General features: G+C 46.2%; 1 protein-coding gene across 3 annotated transcripts in view; it reads right to left on the reverse strand.

The window, feature by feature from the left end:
• The window catches only part of acad8 (acyl-CoA dehydrogenase family, member 8), a 96,164-nt gene that overhangs the window by 34,108 nt on the left and 42,407 nt on the right, over positions 1–19,649 (reverse strand). For all 3 annotated transcript variants that reach the window (XM_070894225.1, XM_070894226.1, XM_070894224.1), the window contains exons 5-7: positions 15,473–15,549; positions 15,162–15,299; positions 9,733–9,868 (exon numbers count right to left, since the gene is read on the reverse strand). In XM_070894225.1, the coding sequence (XP_070750326.1) occupies positions 9,733–9,868; positions 15,162–15,299; positions 15,473–15,549 (351 nt within the window). The remainder of the gene's footprint in view (positions 1–9,732; positions 9,869–15,161; positions 15,300–15,472; positions 15,550–19,649) is intronic.

A 19,649-nucleotide genomic window follows, 5' to 3' on the forward strand; every position in this document is an offset into this window, starting at 1 on the left:
ATATAGTCCACATCTCTAAGCCATGTAGGAGGGCGGGTATCACTGCTGCTCTGTAGACCATGAGCTTGGTGCTGGATTGGAAGTCCTGGTCTTCAAACACTCTTCCTCAGGCGACCGAAGGCTGCGCTGGCGCACTGATGGCAACATTGGACCTTGTTGTCAATGTCTGCTCTTGCGAAGGGTGAGATGTAGCATTGCAGCAAGAAAGATCGAAAAGAGCGTTGGTGCGATAACTCAGTCCTGCTTGACCCCGGTCCGGACGTGGATTGGGTCTGTGGTGGATCCACTGGTCAGGATCATGGCTTGCATGTCATCGTGGAGCAGAGGATGGTGACAAACTTGAGGGCAGCTGAAATGGAGGAGGACGCTTCATAAACCTTCACGGGCGACAGTGTCGAAGGCCTTTGTGAAGTCAAAGGCGGCCATATACAAGGGTTGGTGCTGCTCCCTGCATTTCTCTTGTAGTTGTCATGTGGTGAAGATCATGTCCCTTGTACCCCTCAGTGGACGGAATCCACATTGCGATTCTGGGAGGGGCTCTTCAGTCACAGGAAGAAGACGATTGAGGAGGATTCTTGCAATGATTTTCCCTGTGGCCAACAGCAGGGAGATTCCTCTGTAGTTACCGCAGTCGGACTTGTCCCCTTTTTTGAAGATGGTCACGATTACAGCGTCCCTGAGATCTCATGGCATGCTCTCCTCCTTCCAGATAAGAAAAATTAGGTCATGTGTTCGTGCCAAAAGTGCTTCTCCGCCATGCTTTAGCGCTTTGGCGGGAATTCCATCTGCTCCTGGTAGGCCTTTTCTACCTCGTGCCGGGCTCGGGTTGTGCTGAGATGGTGGCGGGTAGCATGCTGCAGGATGGAGTTGAGGACACTTGCATCGAAGACTGAGTCTCGGTTAAGGAGATCTATGAAATGCTCCTTCCAGTGGACACTGATGGCCTCTCTGTCTTTGACGAATACCTCACCGTTCTTGAGGTCGGGCCTTGGGTGCTTGGGCCGTAGGTAGTCTTGACTGCGCTGAAGAATCCTCGCACTTTGTGGTTGTCGGCTAACTGCTGAATCTCTTGCGCTTTCTCCACCCATCATCTGTTTTTAGATTGCGGGTTTTTTGTTGGACCTCGGCCTTCAGCCGTCTGTAGCGCTGCTTTCTTGCTCTCGTGTTGGGTTGTTGCTTTAAGCTTTGCGCTTGCGGCTAATTAGCTCCTGGATCTCCTGGTCGTTCTCGTCGAACCAGTCTTGGTGTTTCCTGGCCGAGTGTCTCTTCACAGGTGCTAATTATGGAGGCCTTGAGGGCAGACCAGGCGCTGTGGGTACTCTGCATCTCTGGGTTATCGGGCGTCGCCAGATTGGCACTGAGGCGCTGGCTGAATAGGGCTTTCTTAACAGGATCTTTAAGTGTCTCTGCGTTGATTTTCCTACAGCATTGTTTTTGTTGCAGTCACTGTTTTGGGGCTACATTAATGTTAATGATGGAGTGGATTAGTCGGTGGTCCATCCAGCAGTCGTTGGTTCCAGTCATGGCGTGGGTGATGCACACGTACTTGCGGTCCCTCACTTGGATGATGACGTAGTCGAGTAGATGCCAGTGCTTGGAGCGAGGGTGCTGCCATGATATCTTGTACTTATCCCGCTGACGGAACAAGGTGTTGGTAATGACAATGCCATGTTGTAGGTATTTTGTCAGGAGCAGGGTACTGCCGGAGTTGGTTTTCTCTAACCCCTCTCTGCCGATCACACACCTCCCCAACAGCAAAAGACCGGAACACTGCACTGTTATCGTTGCCCGGGAGCTCAGACGCTTCGACATTGACATCGCCGCCTTAAGTGAGACCGGTGAACAGTAGAAGGCCAGCTCAAAGAGCAAGGTGGTGGTTACACCTTCTTTTGGAAAGGCAAACCAGAACTCTGCCGTTGAAATCGACAAGAAGGATCGACTTGTCGTCCGTTGGGACTCGGGACAGGGATTGTTCGAGGCTGGAGTAGAATTCCTCTTTGGTCTCATCTGTAGTGTCCAGTGTTGGAGCGTACGTGCTGATGACCGTAGCACACTGGTTTTGGGCTAGAGTGAGTCGGAGAGTCATGAAACGTTTGCTTATCCCGCAAGGAGTCTCCGAGATGGCCCACAAGTTCATTCTTGATGGCAAAGCTAACTCTATGGAGGCAGCGTTTTTCTTCTGGTTTGCCTTTCCAAAAGAAGGTGTAACCACCACCTTGCTCTTTGAGCTGTCCTTCCCCTGCCCGCCGAGTCTCAATTAGGGTGGCGATGTCAACATCGAAGCGTCTGAGCTTCCGGGTAACAATAACAGTGCGGTGTTTCGGTCTATCGCTATTGGGGTTGTCCTGAACTTCATTTTGAAGAGTGGAAGATGCCAGTGCGTGAGTTCTTTTAATGTGGGGTGGCCGTTGCATACTATCTACCACACGGGCTTAGCAGAGCGAGGTCTTGGCCCAGTGGCAGGAGGGTCCAAGACGACTAGAGACTAAGCTCTACTGTGTGACACGGCGCTCACCAGCCCCAACGACACCGTGCTCACCAGCCATTTTCATGATCCCTGCATCATCTTGGATAACAGATATGCACGCATCACCTCGGCTCTGGCCGTGGCCACAGCACTAGATGCGAGCGTGCATCTGGTAGTCTAGGCTGCAGCTTGGCCTTGTAACCCTGCTTACGAACTCAGCAGGAAGGTGAGCTGCAGTAGGGATGTACCCACCGTACTGTCTGCACAGATCTCCAACTTGCCACAAGCACCCACACTTTTCCAGTACTTCTCATGTGCAATTGATTTGTGTCTGAGTGTAGGCACTTAGGCATGACCGACTCAATAAACACGACCGTATGCCGTATACCTCCCTTCCCAGGTCCTTTTGAAAAAATTCAGCATCTGCAAAACTTACTGCAAGAGAAATCACTAGAAATAACTCTATACTACTCAAATTGATAGTATGGAGGAGGAGTTCATGGAATGCATGAGACAGTTTCCTAGAACAATACATCATGCTTAGATCTTGCATTGTGTAATGAGACAGGGTTAATTATCAATATCATAGTAAAAGATTCTCTGGGGAAGAGTGATCATAACATGATAAAATGTTGCATTGAATTTGAGTGTGAAATACTTAAATCCAAATCGAGTCTTAAACGTAAATAAAGCCAATTCCATAGGTACAAGGGGAAAGTTGGCTACGGTAGATTGGTAAATTAGATTAAAAGGGATGACGGTAGATAAGCAGTGGCAAACATTTAAATAAATATTTAAAATTCTCAATGAATGTAAATTCCATTGAGAAATAAAAACTCCACGGGAAAAATGATCTATCCGTGGCTAACTAAAGAAGTTAAGAATAATATTAGATTAAGAGAGGCTTATAACATTGTGAAGAATTGTAGTAAGCTTGATGTCTGGAAAAGCTTTAGAAACCAGCAAAAGATGACCAAAAATTGATAAAAGGGGAGAACAGAATGAGAGTAAACTAGCAAAAAATATAAAAACAGATTGTTGGCGGTTCTACAAGTATGTAAAAAGGATGAGTGTAGCAAAAGTAAGCAACGGTTCCTTAGAGGCTGAGAGATGAAATTATAATGGGGAATAAGGAAATGGCAACAATTTTAAACAAATATTTAGTATCCATCTTCACAGAAGACACAAAAAACATACCAAAAATAGGGGGGATCCAAGAGTGAGGAACTTAAAGTAATTATCAGTAGAGAAAAAGTATTTGAGAAATTAATGGGATTAAAGGCGACAAATCCCCTGGACCTGATGGCCTACATCCTAGGGTTCTAAAGGAGGTGGCTGCAGAGATAGTGGATGCATTGATTGGGATGTTCCAACATTCCTGAGATTCTAGAACTGTCCCAGTGAAGGTAGAAAGTGTAACCCCGCTGCTCAAGAAAGGAGGGGGAGAGAAAACAAGGAACTACAGGCCAGTTAGCCTGACATCAGTCATTGGGAAAATGCTGGAATCCATAATTAAGGAAGTGGTAACAGAGCACTTAAAAAAATATTCATAATATGGTTTTATGAAAGGGAACTCAAAAAAGCTCTCATAAATTTGTCAGAGAATGGGGAACTAGCAGATTAGATAAAGGGGAACCAGTGGATGTAGTAACTTTGGATTTCCGATAGACATTTGATAAGGTGCTCATGGGGTTGGGGGGTAATATATTAGCATAGATAGAGGATTGGTTAACAGACAGAAAACAGAGAGCAGGGATGAACGGGTCATTTTCCAGTTGATAGGCTGTTAGCAGTGGGGTGCTGCAAGGTTCAGTGCTTGGGCCTCAGCTATTTACAATCTATATTGATGATTTAAAAGGGACCGAGTGCAATGTATCCAAGTTTGCGGAGGATACAAAGCTAGGTGGGAAAGCTGTGAGGAGGACACAGAGACTGAAAACGGATATGAACAGGTTAAGTAAGTGGCCAGTAAGGTGGCAGATGGAGTATAATATGGGGAAATGTGAGATTATTTACTTTGGTAGGAAGAATGTAAAACAATATTTTTTTTAAATGGTGAGAAACTATTAAATGTTGGTACGAAAGCAAAATATGGCAGATGCTGGAAATCTGAAATAAAAACAGTAAATGCTGGAAATACTCAGCAGGTCAGGCAGCATCTGTGGAGAGGGAAACAGAATGAACGTTTCAGGGCGACGACCCTTCGTCAGCACTGGAAACAGTGAGAGATGCAACAGATTTTAAGCAAATGGCAGGGAAAGGGGGGAGGGGAGAAATGAACAAAAGGGAAGGTAGGGTGGAAGGCAGGAGTGATTAAGAGACAAGAGGGCTGATGGTGCAAGGCAAAAGGAGATGGTAATAGGGCAAGTTAAGAAAAAGATGTGTCTAGATAGGATGTAAATGGCAGAATCATTAACAGCTGCCGTGGGCCATCTCAATTTCTCTGCTCTCCTCACTCATTCCAACCTAACTCCCTCTGAACTTGCAGAACTCCGTTCTCTCAGATCCAACTCCAACATTGTCATTAAACCTGCTGACAAGGGTGGCGCTGTCGTTGTTTGGCTCTACCTTGCGGAGGCTGATCGCCAACTTTGACACCTCCTCCTTCCTCCCCCTGGACTATGACCCCACTACCGAACATAGTCATCATTTCCCAGACCTTCACTGACCTCATCTCATCTCTGGAGATCTTCCCTCCATGGCCGCCAACCTCATAGGTCCACATCCATGCACAGCCTGCTTCTATCTCCTTCCCAAGATCCACAAACAGAATTGCCCCGTTAGACCCATCATTTCAGCCTGTTCTTGCCCCACAAAACTGATTTCTTTCTATTTTGACTATTTTTTCTCCCCTTGTCCAGTCTCTTCCCACCTACATCTGAGACTCTTCCGATGCCCTCCGCCACTTTAACAGTTTCCAGTCACCTGGCCCCAATGGTCTCCTTTTCACCATGGACGTCCAATCCCTTTACACTTCCATCCCCCACCAGGATGGTCTGAGAGCGCTCCGCTTCTTCCTTGAACAGAGGCCCAACCAGTTCCCATCCATTACCATCCTCCTCCACCTGGCTGAACATGTTCTCACATTGAACAACTCCTCCTTTTACTCCACTTGCTTCCTCAAATTAAAATGTTGCTATGGGAGCCCGCATGGATCCTAGCTATGTGGAACATTCTTTGTTCCAGTCCTACTCGGGTCTCCTCCTTCACCTCTCGCCCTGACCTAGAAAATTGCATTCACTTTGCTTTCAATTTCCACTCTTCCCTCCCCTTCAAATGGTCTATCTCCAGCTCCTCCCTTCCTCAACTTCTCTGACTCCATTTCTGGGGATAGGCTATTGACAAACATTCACTATAACCCCACTGACCCCCACAGCCACTTGGACTACACTTCTTCACACCCCGCTTCCTGTAAGGACTCCATTCCATTCTCCCAGTTTTTCCATCTCTGTCGCATCTACTCTGACGACACCATGTTCCATATTAGTGCTTCTGACATGTCTTCCTTTTTCCTCAACTGAGGATTCTGCTCTACCGTGGTTGACATGGCCCTCAACCATGTCCGTTCTATTTCCTGCACTTCTGCTTTAACCCCTTCCCCTCCCTCCCAGAACCACAATAGGGCTCCCATTCTCCTCACCTTTCACCCCACCAGCATGTTCAACGGATCATCCTCCGCCATTTCCGCCACCTCCAGCCTGATCCCACCACCAAACACATCTTCCCCTCCCCTTTCAGCATTTCGAAGAGGTCGCTCCCTCTGCGACACCCTGGTCCACTCCTCAACCACCCTTAACACCCACTTCCCTTCCCACGACACCTTCCTGTGCAAGATGTGGAAATTGACTTTTAAAGTTACATTTTCTGTTAAATGTACCCATTTGTAATAAAACAAAATAGAGTCTCAGTTCTCCCAGAAGCCCTTGTAGCAGACAGCCTGTTTCTGCATAAACATGTTAACCTTGATTGATAGCCAATTAATTTAGAAGCTTGGGAGCCATCTGTGTGAGCAAGGGAACCTTGAGCGTACCCTCCCTAACAGAAAGAGCGCCCCTTTTGTTTTAGGATTATACTCCCAAGTAGTAACTGTCACAATGATGAATCTTAGAAGTTCCAGATAAAGGCTGCATAGATAAGTAGGAAATTGAAACAAGGAACCATGTTAATTAAGTGATTGAAGAACTCTTTATCTGTATTTGCTGACCGCAAGGGCAGAACTGATACACGTGATGGAACCATAACTTCTTTGTCTGTTTTCTGTATAAAGCTAGTGTGTTTTTGTATTACTGTTAGAAATCTTCGCGGAGCCTTTGTCTCAGCAAGGTTTTTCCTTGTAGCAAGTAAAATCTATTAAAGGGACATCTACCTGGCTGTTTATGTCTGAGTTTCATTTTTTATAGTTAAATTGAGAGTCGAGATTTCGACAAAGCACAGGAGATGCAACATCTGCCATTTTACCTCCTCCTTTCCCACTGTCCCCAAACACTGCTCCCAGGTGAAACAGCAATTTATTTGCACTTCTTTCATAATACGGTATTTGCTATTCACGATGCGGTCTGCTCTACATTGGGGAGACCAAATACAGATGAGGTGACCGCTTTGCAGAACATCTCTGTTCAGTCCATAAGCGTGACCACGAGCTTCCGGTCGCCTGTCACTTTAATTCTCCGCTCCACTCCCACTCTGACCTCTCCGTTCTCAGCCTCTTGCACCATACCAACGAAGCTCAATATAAGTTCGAGAACCAGCCTTCTTTTAGGCACTTTACAGTCTTCTGGACTCAATATCGAGTTCAACAATTTCAGACCATAACCTCGGCCCTATTGTTTTTTTTTAAATTCCCTCTTTTTTTCCTGTTTTTTCTCTTTCCCACGACAGCTGTTGATACTTCTGCCATTTACACCCTATCTAGATTCATCTTTTGTTTCTTAACTTGCCCCATTACCATCTCCTTTTGCCTTGCACCATCATAGCTTTTATCTCAAACTCTTTTGTCTTCCACCTTATCACAGACTTTCTCTTTTGTTCTTTCCTCTCCTTGTCCTTTTCCCTACTCCTACACTTGCTAAAAATCTGTTACACCTCTAACTTTTTCCAGTTCTGAAGGGTCATCAACCTGAAACGTTAACTCTGTTTCTCTCTCCACACTTGCTGCCTGACCTGCTGAGTATTTCCAGCATTTACTGTTTTTATTAAATGTTGGTGTTGAGAGATTTGTGTGTCTTCGTACAAGAAACACAAAGTTAGCATGCAGGTAGAGCAATTAATTAGGAAGGCAATGACATGTTGGTCTTTACTGCAAGGAGGATGGAGTACAAGGAAGTCTTACTATAATTGTACAGGGCCTTGGTGAGACCACACCTGGAGTACTGTGCACAGTTTTGGTCTCCTTATCTAAGGAAGGACATACTGGACATACTTGCCTTAGAGGTGGCGCAATGAAGGCTCACTAGATTGATTCCTGGGATGAGTGGATTGTCCTATGAGGAGAGATTGAGTAGACTAGGCCGAAATGCTCTGGAGTTTAGAAGAACGAGGTGAGCTCATTAAAATATATTAAGATTCTGAGGAGGATTGACAGTAGCTTCTGAGAAGTTGTTTCCCCCTGGCTGGAGACCCAAGAACTAGGGGGCATAGTCTCAGGATAAGGGGTTGGGCATTTAAGACTGTGACGAGGAGGAATTTCTTCACCCAGAGGGTTGTGAATCTTTGGAATTCTCCACCCCAAAGAGCTGTGGATGCCGAGTTGTTGAGTATATTCAAGGCTGAGATAGATAGAATTTTGGACTCTCCGGGAATCAAGGGATAAGGCAATCGGGCGGGAACGTGGAGCTGTGGTCGAAGAGCAGCCATGATCTTATTGTATGGCGGAGCAGGCTCGAGGGGCCTATTCCTGCTCCTAATTCTTGTTATGTACTAAAATAAAATAAAGCCTGAAAGGATGATAGAAGCAGATTTAATAATAACTATTAAAAGGGAATTGGGTAAATACTTAAAGGGGAGAAAGTTGCAGGGCTATGTGGAGTGGGATTAACTGATTAGCTCCAAGAGCTCCATTCGGCCTATAGTGCTGTAAGATGCTATGGCCCGGAATTTGCGGCCATCGGCAAAGCAAGTTTCCGACCAAGATCTCGCAATTGGTGTGTCAAGAAGTTCAGCTTTTCCGACATGCAGTTGAAATTAACGTAGTGTAGTGGGAATCCCATAGTGCGAGCTGCTGTGATGTCAACAAGCTGTCTAACCAGCCAATCACAATGCATAATTCTCAGATTGAAAACCAGGAAGTAAAAAGCTGCATTGATTCCAATTTATAAAAAATGTTAGCGAGCAAAGATTGGGGCTCTCACATGGGGAAAGGTAAACCTAAAATAAAGATGAACACATTTAAAAAAAAAATTAAAGTAGGGTGGGAGGGGGGCACAGCACAGCCTGTGGAGGAGCAGTGAATGACAGATTGCAACTTCAGGGTTTTCGAGTCAGTCTGCGCATGCGTTACATAGAAACATAGAAATTTACAGCGCAGGAGGCCATTTCGGCCCATCGTGTCTGCGCCGGCCGACAAAGAGACACACGGCCCTTCGTCAGCAGCCCTAAAGGTTACATACAAACTCATGAACAATGATCACATTGAATGGTGGTGCAGGTTCGAAGGGCCGAATGGCCTGCTCCTGCACCTATTTTCTATATTTCTATGAAAGGCAAGGAGCACCCAGCCCAACCAGTCCGCCCCACACCAGTGCAACACCCCTTATACTAAAAACATCGACACTCTACCCCAACCGGAGCCATGTGGTCTCCTGGGAGAGGCAAAAACCAGATTAAAAACCCAGGCCAATTGGGGAAAAAAATCTGGGAAAATTCCTCTTCGACCTATCCAGGCGATCGAAACTAGTCCAGGAGATCACCCTGGCCATATTCTATTCCCTGCAGTACTTACCATTATATCATCCAGTCTAATCCCAATTACCAGCTCTACGGCCATAACCCTGAAGTTGTGGTCCGTTTCAAAGGCGAAATAAAGGTGAACACTGCTAGTTCGCAGTAATCAGGACTATGATTCTATGAAATTGATTAATTAAATGTACCAGAAGAAATGATTCCGTGGGCCTGCCAGTGAGAAGAACTGCTGTTGATAGGAGTTAAAGAACGTAAGTATGGGTCAAAACAAGAACTTGCATACAATGGAGAGAGAGAAGAGGAACTGTCCAACAGAACCCCAAGAGGCCGCCCGTTTATTTCTTGAACAATATCCCAAGTTTTCTTACCAATGTTAATTCTTCCTCCATTCAGTCCATTCATTGCTATGGAAAATCCATCACCTTCTTTCCCAATCAAGTTACTAATGGGCACAGCACAGTCTTCGAATATCACAGCTCGAGTCGGCTGGGAGTTCCATCCAACCTTAAATAACAAGACAGAAGCGGTGAAAACTGGTTTACTCAGTTTACAGGTTCACATTTTTAAAGCATATATACAGACGCCTTTCTTGTGGACTGAGTCAACAGAGCAACCCAATTAAAGAGAAGGACCAATTCTTGGTTAATGGAGAGAGGACACGGTCTCCTCCTGAGGTCTCCCCCACCATCACAGAAGCCAGTCTTCAGCCAATTCGTTTCACTCCACGGGATGTTGATTTTGATTCTTTTCCCTCAATCTGGTTCAGTGAAATCACTGAGTCGAATACCGATTGTGCTTTAAACAGAGCAAGCTTTTATTTAAAAAGCAAATCCCGATCGGGGACCTTATCAGACAGAAGGAATGCAACTCTGATAGAACGCACTCACTTCCTACGGACAAAGTGACGTTACATTGTAAAGGGACGACGGTTATACATTTTCAGCAAAAGATAACAAGATCTCCCCCAGTGTCTGTGATACATACAGTGGGCCCACTCCCCCCGCCCCCGGGATCTGTGATACACACAGTGGGCCCACACTCCCCCCCGGGGTCTGTGATACACACAGTGGGCCCACTCTCCCCCCCGGGGTATGTGATACACACAGTGGGCCCACTCTCCCCCCCGGGGTATGTGATACACACAGTGGGCCCACTCTCCCCCTGCCCCAGGGGTCTGTGATACACACAGTGGGCCCACTCCCCCCGCCCCCGGGGTCTGTGATACACACAGTGGGCCCACTCTCCCCCCCAGGATCTGTGATACACACAGTGGGCCCACACTCCCCCCCGGGGTCTGTGATACACACAGTGGGCCCACTCTCCCCCCCGGGGTATGTGATACACACAGTGGGCCCACTCTCCCCCTGCCCCAGGGGTCTGTGATACACACAGTGGGCCCACTCTCCCCCGGGGTCTGTGATACACACAGTGGGCCCACTCTCCTCCCGCCCCCGGGGTCTGTGATACACACAGTGGGCCCACTCTCCCCCCCCCCCCCCCCCACCGGGGTCTGTGATACACACAGTGGGCCCACTCTCCCCCCCAGGGTCTGTGATACACACAGTTGGCCTGTAAATGTGGATTCTTTTCCCTCAATCTGGTTCAGCAAAATTACTGAAACGAATACCGTTTGTGCGTTAAACAAAGCAAGCTTTTATTTAAAAAGCAAATCCCGATCGGGGACCTTATCAGACAGAAGGAATGCAACTCTGATAGAATGCACTCACTTCCTATGGACAAAGTGACGTTACATTGTAAAGGGACGACGGTTATACATTTTCAGCAAAAGATAACAAGATAGGGCCAAAGTGACATCCTAGTTCAGCCTATCCCTTTTGATCCCTCTTTCCCTTTGTCCACTCATAAGCCGACCTAAGTATGGTCTGATTTTAAACAAAGACCTTCTGTTAATGTTTCAGGTTAATAACATGATTTAATAAGACCTTGAGGTTTTTCTGCAAGCTGTGGGTTTTGTTTCAATGGGCCCAAGTTTCCACATGATTTGCACCTGATTTTTAGGAGCAACTGGTGGAGAACGGACTATCTTAGAAATCGCAATTCTCCACATTTTTTTTTCTGCAGTTCTAGTCAGGTAGAACAGTTCTACTTTGGAACAGAATTTTTTCTTCAAAAGGGGGCGTGTCCGGCCACTGACGCCTGATTTCAAAGTTTCCACAGTGAAAATTACTCCAAACTAAAGTAGAATGGAGCAAGTGAAGATTTTTGTAGAACTGAAAAAACCTGTTCTACACATTAAAAAATCAGGCGCAGGTTACAAATTAGGCGTCCAGAACGAGGTGGGGGGGGGGGGGAAGGGAAGTCATTAAATTCTACAATAAATCCTTATTTATACTTCTACAAATATTATACAAATAAATCCAACCTGAATAAACATTTATAAGCAAAGAAAAGATTAAAGAAACCATCTTCCTACCTGTGTGAAAGTGCTTCAGCCATCGTTTGTTGCCGCGGGGGGTGGGGAAGGAAACCGCCGTTTGCCGCCGCGGAGGTGAGGGAGGGGAAGGAGACAGCGGTTTGTTGCCGCGGAGGGGAGGGAGGGGAAGGAGACAGCGGTTTGTTGCCGCGGAGGGGAGGGAGGGGAAGGAGACAGCGGTTTGTTGCCGCCGCGGAGGGGAGGGAGGGGAAGGAGACAGCGGTTTGTTGCCGCCGCGGAGGGGAGGGAGGGGAAGGAGACATCGGTTTGTTGCCGAGGAGGGAGGGGGAAGGAGACCGCCGTTTATTGCCGTGGAGGGGAGGGAGGGGAAGGAAACAGCGGTTTGTTGCCGCGGAGGGAAGGGAGGGGAAGGAGACAGCGGTTTGTTGCCGTTGCGGAGGGGAGGAAACCGCCGTTTGTTGCCGTGGAGGATGGGGAGGGGAAGGAGACAGTGAGAAGGCTGCAAGAAGCCTCAGTGCTGATGGCAATGTGCTTTTATTAAAAAATGTTCAAAAATTAAACAGCTACCAAGAACTACAAAAATGGCCGAGTGACAATGTTTTTTTCACATTGAGCATGCGCGAACGCTCCAACGCGCATGCGCAGCGTTGCCGGCAGGAAAAAAAAATAATTTAAATAGTACCCGTCCCCTCCCACTTACAAAATCGACGCGATTGTAGGCTCCGCCCCCCTGGGCGCCGCGCCAAACAGACAAGGAGCTGCAAAGCGCTCGAGAATAGCGCGTTTTTTTTCTGGTGCCGTTTTAGGCGCGAAAAACGGGCGCCCAGCTCGGAGGGGCGCCCGTTTTTTATCCTGTGGAAACTTGGGCCCAATATGTGTTAGTATTGTAACATTTTGCAGTCTCGAGTCTGAGATTTTCATGGCTATTCCTCCATGAATTCTTTGTTAGCTTATACTGTCCATATATAATTCCCACGTTCTCAACTTCTCGACTTTATACATTTTTAAACATTCACAGGGATACCAAGAAACGGCTGAGCACACTGGATACAGCAAAGGCAATGGGCCCCAACAATATTCTGGCTGTAGTGTTGAAGCTTGTGCTCCAGAACTAGCAGCACCTTTAGCCAAGCTACAAGTATAGCTACAACACTGGAATCTACCCGACAATGTGGAAAATTGCCCAGGCATGTCCGATCCACAAAAAGGACAAATTCAATTACCAACCCATCAGTCTACATTCAATATGAAAACAAAATACTGAGGATGTTGGACATCTGAATTAAAAAAAAACTTCTAGGAACATTCAGCTGGTCAGGCAGAATCTGTGGAGAGAGCAAACAGTTCCGACAACAGTGTCATTGACCTGAAACGTCAACTCTTTCTCTCTCCACAGAGGTTACCTGACCTGCTCAGTACTTCCAGCATTTTCTGTTTTTATTTCCTTCTACTCTCAATCATCAGCAAAGTGATGGAAGTGTGCTATCAAGGAGCACTAACTCACCACTTGGCTTCAGACCTCATTACAGTATTGGTCCAATCATGGACAAAAGAGCGGAATTCCAGAGGTGAGGTGAGAGTGACTGCCCTCGACATCAAGGCAGCATTTGACCAAATGTGGCATCAAGGATCCTTAGTAAAATTGAAGTCATGGTGGGAATCAGGGGAAGGGGGTGGGGGGGGAGTGGAGAGGAGGTGGGTGGGGGTGGGGGGCGAGCGGGAGGAGGGGGGTGGGGGGGCGAGCGGGAGGAGGTGGGGGAAGGAGGTAATGGGGGGAAGGAGGAGGTGGGGGAAGGAGAGATGAATGGGTTGTGGGGGGGGCGGGGTGCTGAACGGGTGGGAGGGAAAGCTGAACGGGAGGAAAGCCCGAGTCCCAATCGTCAATGTCCGGTGAGCCCAGTCGGCCAGGGCTAAGGTCGGCGTTCTTCGGGCCCCTCCCACGCAGCCTGCACAGATTTGGGCTGCGTGGAGCTACTGCACATGCGTGCACACTCCAGCGCGCATGTGCAGAGGTCCCAGCACTGTTTTTAGCGCCGGGACCTGGCTCTACCCCCGACCCCTTGTGCTGCGCCACGCCGAGGCCGAAGACGTCCTGAGGAGCTCGCAGAATAACAAGATAAGTTTTCGGGGCCTTTTTTATTCCAGAAAGTCAGCGTACCTTATAGAGGTGTGCTGTTTTTACAGAGGGAGGAAACTTGGGCCCACATCGCCGTTCTTTCATCATCGCTAGGTTAAAATCTTGGAACCCCCTACCTACCAGCACCATGGGAGCACCTTCACCACATGGACTGCAGTGATTCAAGAAGGCAGATCACCACCACCTTCTCAAGGGCAATTAGGGACAGGCAATAAATGCTGGCCTTGCCAGTGACGCCCACATCCCAGGAACTAATTTTAAAAATTGAGACAGGGACTAGCCCCTGGTTATTAGAGAGAGAGAGAGGACAGGGTTCATTTGAAGAGACAGCAAGCATATTTTAAGAAATTTGATTTGTGACGGTTTGATAAAATCTGCCTCTGGCTCAGACAAACAGTTGGAAGTTCTTTCTTGTTAAGCATTAAAAAAGGAAAGCAGGAAAATGTTTATTTTTTGTTGAGATTACCAGTTTTATCCTCCGTAGTCTACATTTTCTTCAATCAGCAGTGCTAATTTGTGTAACTAAGCATGCTTTCGAGTAACACGAATGAACCATTGTATTAATTCTGTCAATTGCTTCCCGTCACTGCCTTTGTGCCCATACCTGCCCGCATCTACCTCTCATTCCCTGAGAAAAAGCTGGATGAATGTTACCAGAAACAGCAGTACCTTGGCCACTGCACTTTTTCATATCTCAGATATCTTAACTGCACCACAATGATTCCAAAGCAAAAGGAAGCCAACATCCTGGGAGCCTTTCCCAAAAGGCTAGGAAAGTAAAGAACCATTAAGACACCAATGCCTGTAATTTACTACATGTAAAGGTTACAATAAGTTATTAGACGTTCTAATTCGTTATTCACCACGGCAAACCCTACAAGTGAATGAGTGTCGCAGTAAGCTGTCAGTGGAACTTCCATAACCTTCCTGCCATTGCTATTTTCTCCAGAGTAACTTTTGGCCCTGAATTAGGATACGAGATTTTATGAATTGAAAGGAGTTTTCTTGTCTGATATTTTTGTTATGGTCTAGACTGAATGGAGAGACCCTCACCTGATTGTGAGACAGGCACAAGAACAGACATTCAACTTGAACGGAGCAAAGACTGGGAGATTGAATGTACAAGTATCAATATTGAGGCACCAACAAGATCTGTAGGGATGGTCCCATCACACAGTCCAAGCAGCCACCCTACCAGAGCTAACTTTCACTCCTTTACAGCCTGAGGAGGGAATCCACCCGACTTCACACTGCCGGCCGTTTACCTTTTTCTCTTTCTTGCCGAAGCTGAGCCCAGGTGTATCTTTCTCCACCAACAAGCAGGAAATGCCTTTGGGACCCCGGTCTCCAGTGCGGCACATCAACACATACAGGTCCGCCTCCCCTCCACCACTGATAAAAGCCTGAAAAAGAAGTAATGCAAGTTCCTGAATCAACGATCAGTCAGTCTGAGAGGTCTGGCACGTCATCAACACTAACATTCTCAAGGAGCTGGTCAGACAGCAAAACAAATGAAAGACATTACTGCAACCATCAACAGTGTCCTTAGCAAACACATCTCTTCATGTTTGATTACCTTTGAGCCATTGAGAATGTAGCAATCTCCATCTCGTTTTGCTCTGGTTATTAGTGAAGCTGCATCGCTGCCACTTCCTGTTTGAACATAAGAACATAAGAATTAGGAGCAGTAGGTGGTCATTCGGCCCTTCGAGCCTGCTCCGCCATTCAATCAGATCATGGCTGATCTTCTGCCTCAACTCCACTTTCCTGCACTATCACCATATCCCTTGATTCCCTTAATATCCAAAAATCTATCGATCTCTGTCTTGAATATACTCAAAGACTGAGCCTCCACAGCCCTCTGGGGTAGAGAATTCCAAAGATTCACCACCCTCAGTGAAGAGGTTTCTCCTCATTCAGTCCTAAATGGCTGACCCCTTAGATGAAATCAGAATGTTACAGGGGCTGTCTGATGATCACTTTCCACTTTCACCTAGTCCTTCGCACCTGTTAACCCTTCAATAGTTGCTTACACAGGACTATGTAATAACGGCAATGTTCAGATATTTTAAAAGGAAATGACACAGGAAGAAAATAATTCTTGGTCACTGCTCGGCCATTCTTAGAAAGGAGAGGATCAACCCTGTTGACAGCTGCATGATAGGCATGAAGACTGATCAATTGGATGAGGTGTCGGATGGAGACAGGTACCCCTGCAACTGCCACCCACCAAGAGTCAACTCCTTGGAGAGAGGAGGGGAGACAACAGCAAAATGGGAGAACAAGCAAAATTTTGGAACAATAGATTTTGACACATGTGCTGGCTTGCTGAAAGATCTAACCACTTAGTCCCATTTACACACCCTTTTGACATACCATTTAACATTTTTATTCTCAAATATCCTCTCCCCTTTTAAAAGCTATTATGGATTCGACATTCCATGTCCTAACAACGTTCTACATAAAAGATGTCTTTGTTCTTTTGGTGACAATCTTAAATTAACCCCATGCTCCAGCAACTGGTTTTATTGAGCGCTGTCACATCAAAATAGGTCAACATTTCTAAACTAGTTTCAAAATCATGGAATCATATCAACCTGCTACAGATCAGTTAGCCTAACATCTATGGTTGGGAAAATGTTGGAGTCCATTATTAAAGAAGCAGTAACAGGACATTTGGAAAAGCAAAATTTGGTCAGGCAGAGTCAGCATGAATTTATGAAGGGGAAGTCATGTTTGACAAATTTGCTGGAATTCTTTGAGAATGTAACAAACAGGGTGGATAAAGGGGAACCAGTGGATGTGTTGTATTTGGACTTCCAGAAGGCATTTGACAAGGTGCCACATAAAAGGTTACTGCACAAGATAAAAGTTCACGGGGTTGGGGGTAATATATTAAGCATGAATAGAAGATTGGCTAACAAACAAAAAAGAGAGTTGGGATAAATGGTTCATTCTCTGGTTGGCAATCAATAACGAGTGGGGTGCCACAGGGATCAGTGCTGGGACCCCAACTATTTACAATCTATATTAACGACTTGGAAGAAGGGACTGAGTGTAACGTAGCCAAGTTTGCTGACGATACAAAGATGGGAGGAAAAGCAATGTATGAGGAGGACATAAAAAATCTGCAAAAGGACATAGACAGGCTAAGTGAGTGGGAAAAAATTTGGCAGATGGAGTATAATGTTGGAAAGTGTGAGGTCATGCACTTTGGCAGAAAAAAATCAAAGAGCAAGTTATTATTTAAATGGAGAAAGATTGCAAAGTGCTGCAGTAGAGCAGGACCTGGGGGTACTTGTGCATGAAACGCAAGGATAGTATGCAGGTAAAGCAAGTGATCAGGAAGGCCAATGGAATCTTGTTCAGGGTATTGGTGAGGCCACACCTGGAATACTGTGTGCAGTTTTGGTTTCCATATTTACAAAAGGATTTGCTTGCTTTGGAGGCAGTTCAGAGAAGGTTCACTAGGTTGATTCGGGAGATGAGGGGGTTGACTTATGAGGAAAGGTTGAGTAGGTTGGGCCTCTACTCATTGGAATTCAGAAGAATGAGAGGTGATCTTATTGAAACGTATAAGATTATGAGGGGGGCCTGACGAGGAGGATGCAGAGAGGATGCTTCCACTGATGGGGGAGACTAGAACTAGAGGGCATGATCTTAGAATAAGGGGACCGCCCATTTAGAACTGAGATGAGGAGAAATTTCTTCTCTGAAGGTTGTGAATCTGTGGAATTTGCTGCCTCAGAGAGCTGTGGAAGCTGGGATGTTGAATAAATTTAAGACAGAAATAGACAGTTTCTTAAATGATAAGGGGATAAGGGGTTATGGGGAGCGGGCAGGGAAGTAGAGCTGAATCCATGATCAGATCAGCCTTGATCTTATTAAATGGTGGAGCAGGCTCAAGGGCTGTATGGCCTACTCCTGCTCCTATTTCTTATGTTCTTATGCTCATGACTAACCCCTTCTCCTCCCATTCTCACGAATCCCCTTATTATTCCAACCAACCTCAATGCAGGCCTCAGGAACACAACCTCTGCTTTCCCCTGGTCTGAACATGACTTTAGTTAGCTTAGTTATAGCATCCATTTTCTTCACAGCAGCAGGTACAGGTAACATGGGGTGGGCCTGTCAGTGTAAGGGTGGGGGTGGGGGGTCGGGGGGAAAGAGAGGGAGGGGCGGTATTTTGGATGTAGACCCTTCGTTAGAACATTGCTGCTGAAGGGTACTGCACACCAAAGATATTGGCCTTTTTTTCTTTTTAAGATGGACAGACAAACTTTTGTGAAAATTTCAGGTTTTCATTTCATGTCCCCTGGATTTGCAGTTGTCTCTTCTTTCTCCAAATTCAACGCTCTTGTCTTTTTCCCGTTTTTGGTCTTTCCCAAGCATTTTCACCCGAACTACGCGTGCGTTCTTTGGTTCTTTTTCTGCCTTCGCATTGCCTCATGGAGATCACCACTAATATTATCCAAGAGTTTCCTCGTATTTTATCTGCACTTGGCAGATCATTCAACTTCCATGTGTGGAACATAGGAGCAGGAGGCCGCCATTCAGCCCCTTGAGCCAGTTCTGCCATTCAATTAGATCCTGGCTGATCTGTACCTCAATTCCATTGATCCATATCCCTTTACCATTAAAAATCTGTCAATTGCAGTCTTCAAAATTTCGACTGACCTAGCCACAACAGCCTTTTGGGGGAAAGAATTCCAGATTTCCACTGCACTTGTATGAAAAAGTGTTTTCCGTTTTCACTCCTAAATGGTCCAGCTTGAATTTAAGATTATGTCCCCTTCTTGATGCCCCCAGCAGATGAAATAGCTTCTCTGTATCTGCTCTATCAAAACCTTTTATCATTTTAACCATCCCTCAACCTTCCAAACTCAATACAAGCCGAATCTGTGCAATCTGCCCTTATAATGTAACCTTTAAGCCCTGGTATAACTCGAGTGAACCTGCGCTGCAGCCCCTCCAAGGCCAGTAAATCCTTCCTGATGTGAACTGCCCAGAACTGAATGCAGTTCTCCAGGTGGAGTCTGACCAAGGCTCTGTACAACTGTAACACAACTTCCACCCTTTTATATTTCAACCCTCTTGAGATAAAGACCAACATTCCATTAGCTTTTTGAATACTTTTTGTATCGATGCACTAGCTTTTATTAACATAAGAATTAGGAGGCTGCTCCGCCATTCAATAAGATCATGGCTGATCTTCATAGAAACATAGAAAATAGGTGCAGGAGTAGGCCATTCGGCCCTTCTAGCCTGCACCGCCATTCAATGAGTTCATGGCTGAACATGCAACTTCAGTACCCCATTCCTGCTTTCTCGCCATACCCCTTGATCCCCCTAGTAGTAAGGACTTCATCTAACTCCTTTTTGAATATATTTAGTGAATTGGCCTCAACAACTTTCTGTGGTAGAGAATTCCAAGGTTCACCACTCTCTGGGTGAAGAAGTTTCTCCTCATCTCGGTTCTAAATGGCTTACCCCTTATCCTTAGACTGTGTCCCCTGGTTCTGGACTTCCCCAACATTGGGAACATTCTTCCTGCATCTAACCTGTCTAAACCCATCAGAATTTTAAACGTTTCTATGAGGTCCCCTCTCATTCTTCTGAACTCCAGTGAATACAAGCCCAGTTGATCCAGTCTTTCTTGATAGGTCAGTCCCGCCATCCCGGGAATCAGTCTGATGAATCTTCGCTGCACTCCCTCAATAGCAAGAATGTCCTTCCTCAGGTTAGGAGACCAA

The sequence above is a fragment of the Pristiophorus japonicus genome, chromosome 11, assembly GCF_044704955.1.
Source record: "Pristiophorus japonicus isolate sPriJap1 chromosome 11, sPriJap1.hap1, whole genome shotgun sequence".
Taxonomy (NCBI): Eukaryota; Metazoa; Chordata; class Chondrichthyes; family Pristiophoridae; genus Pristiophorus; species Pristiophorus japonicus.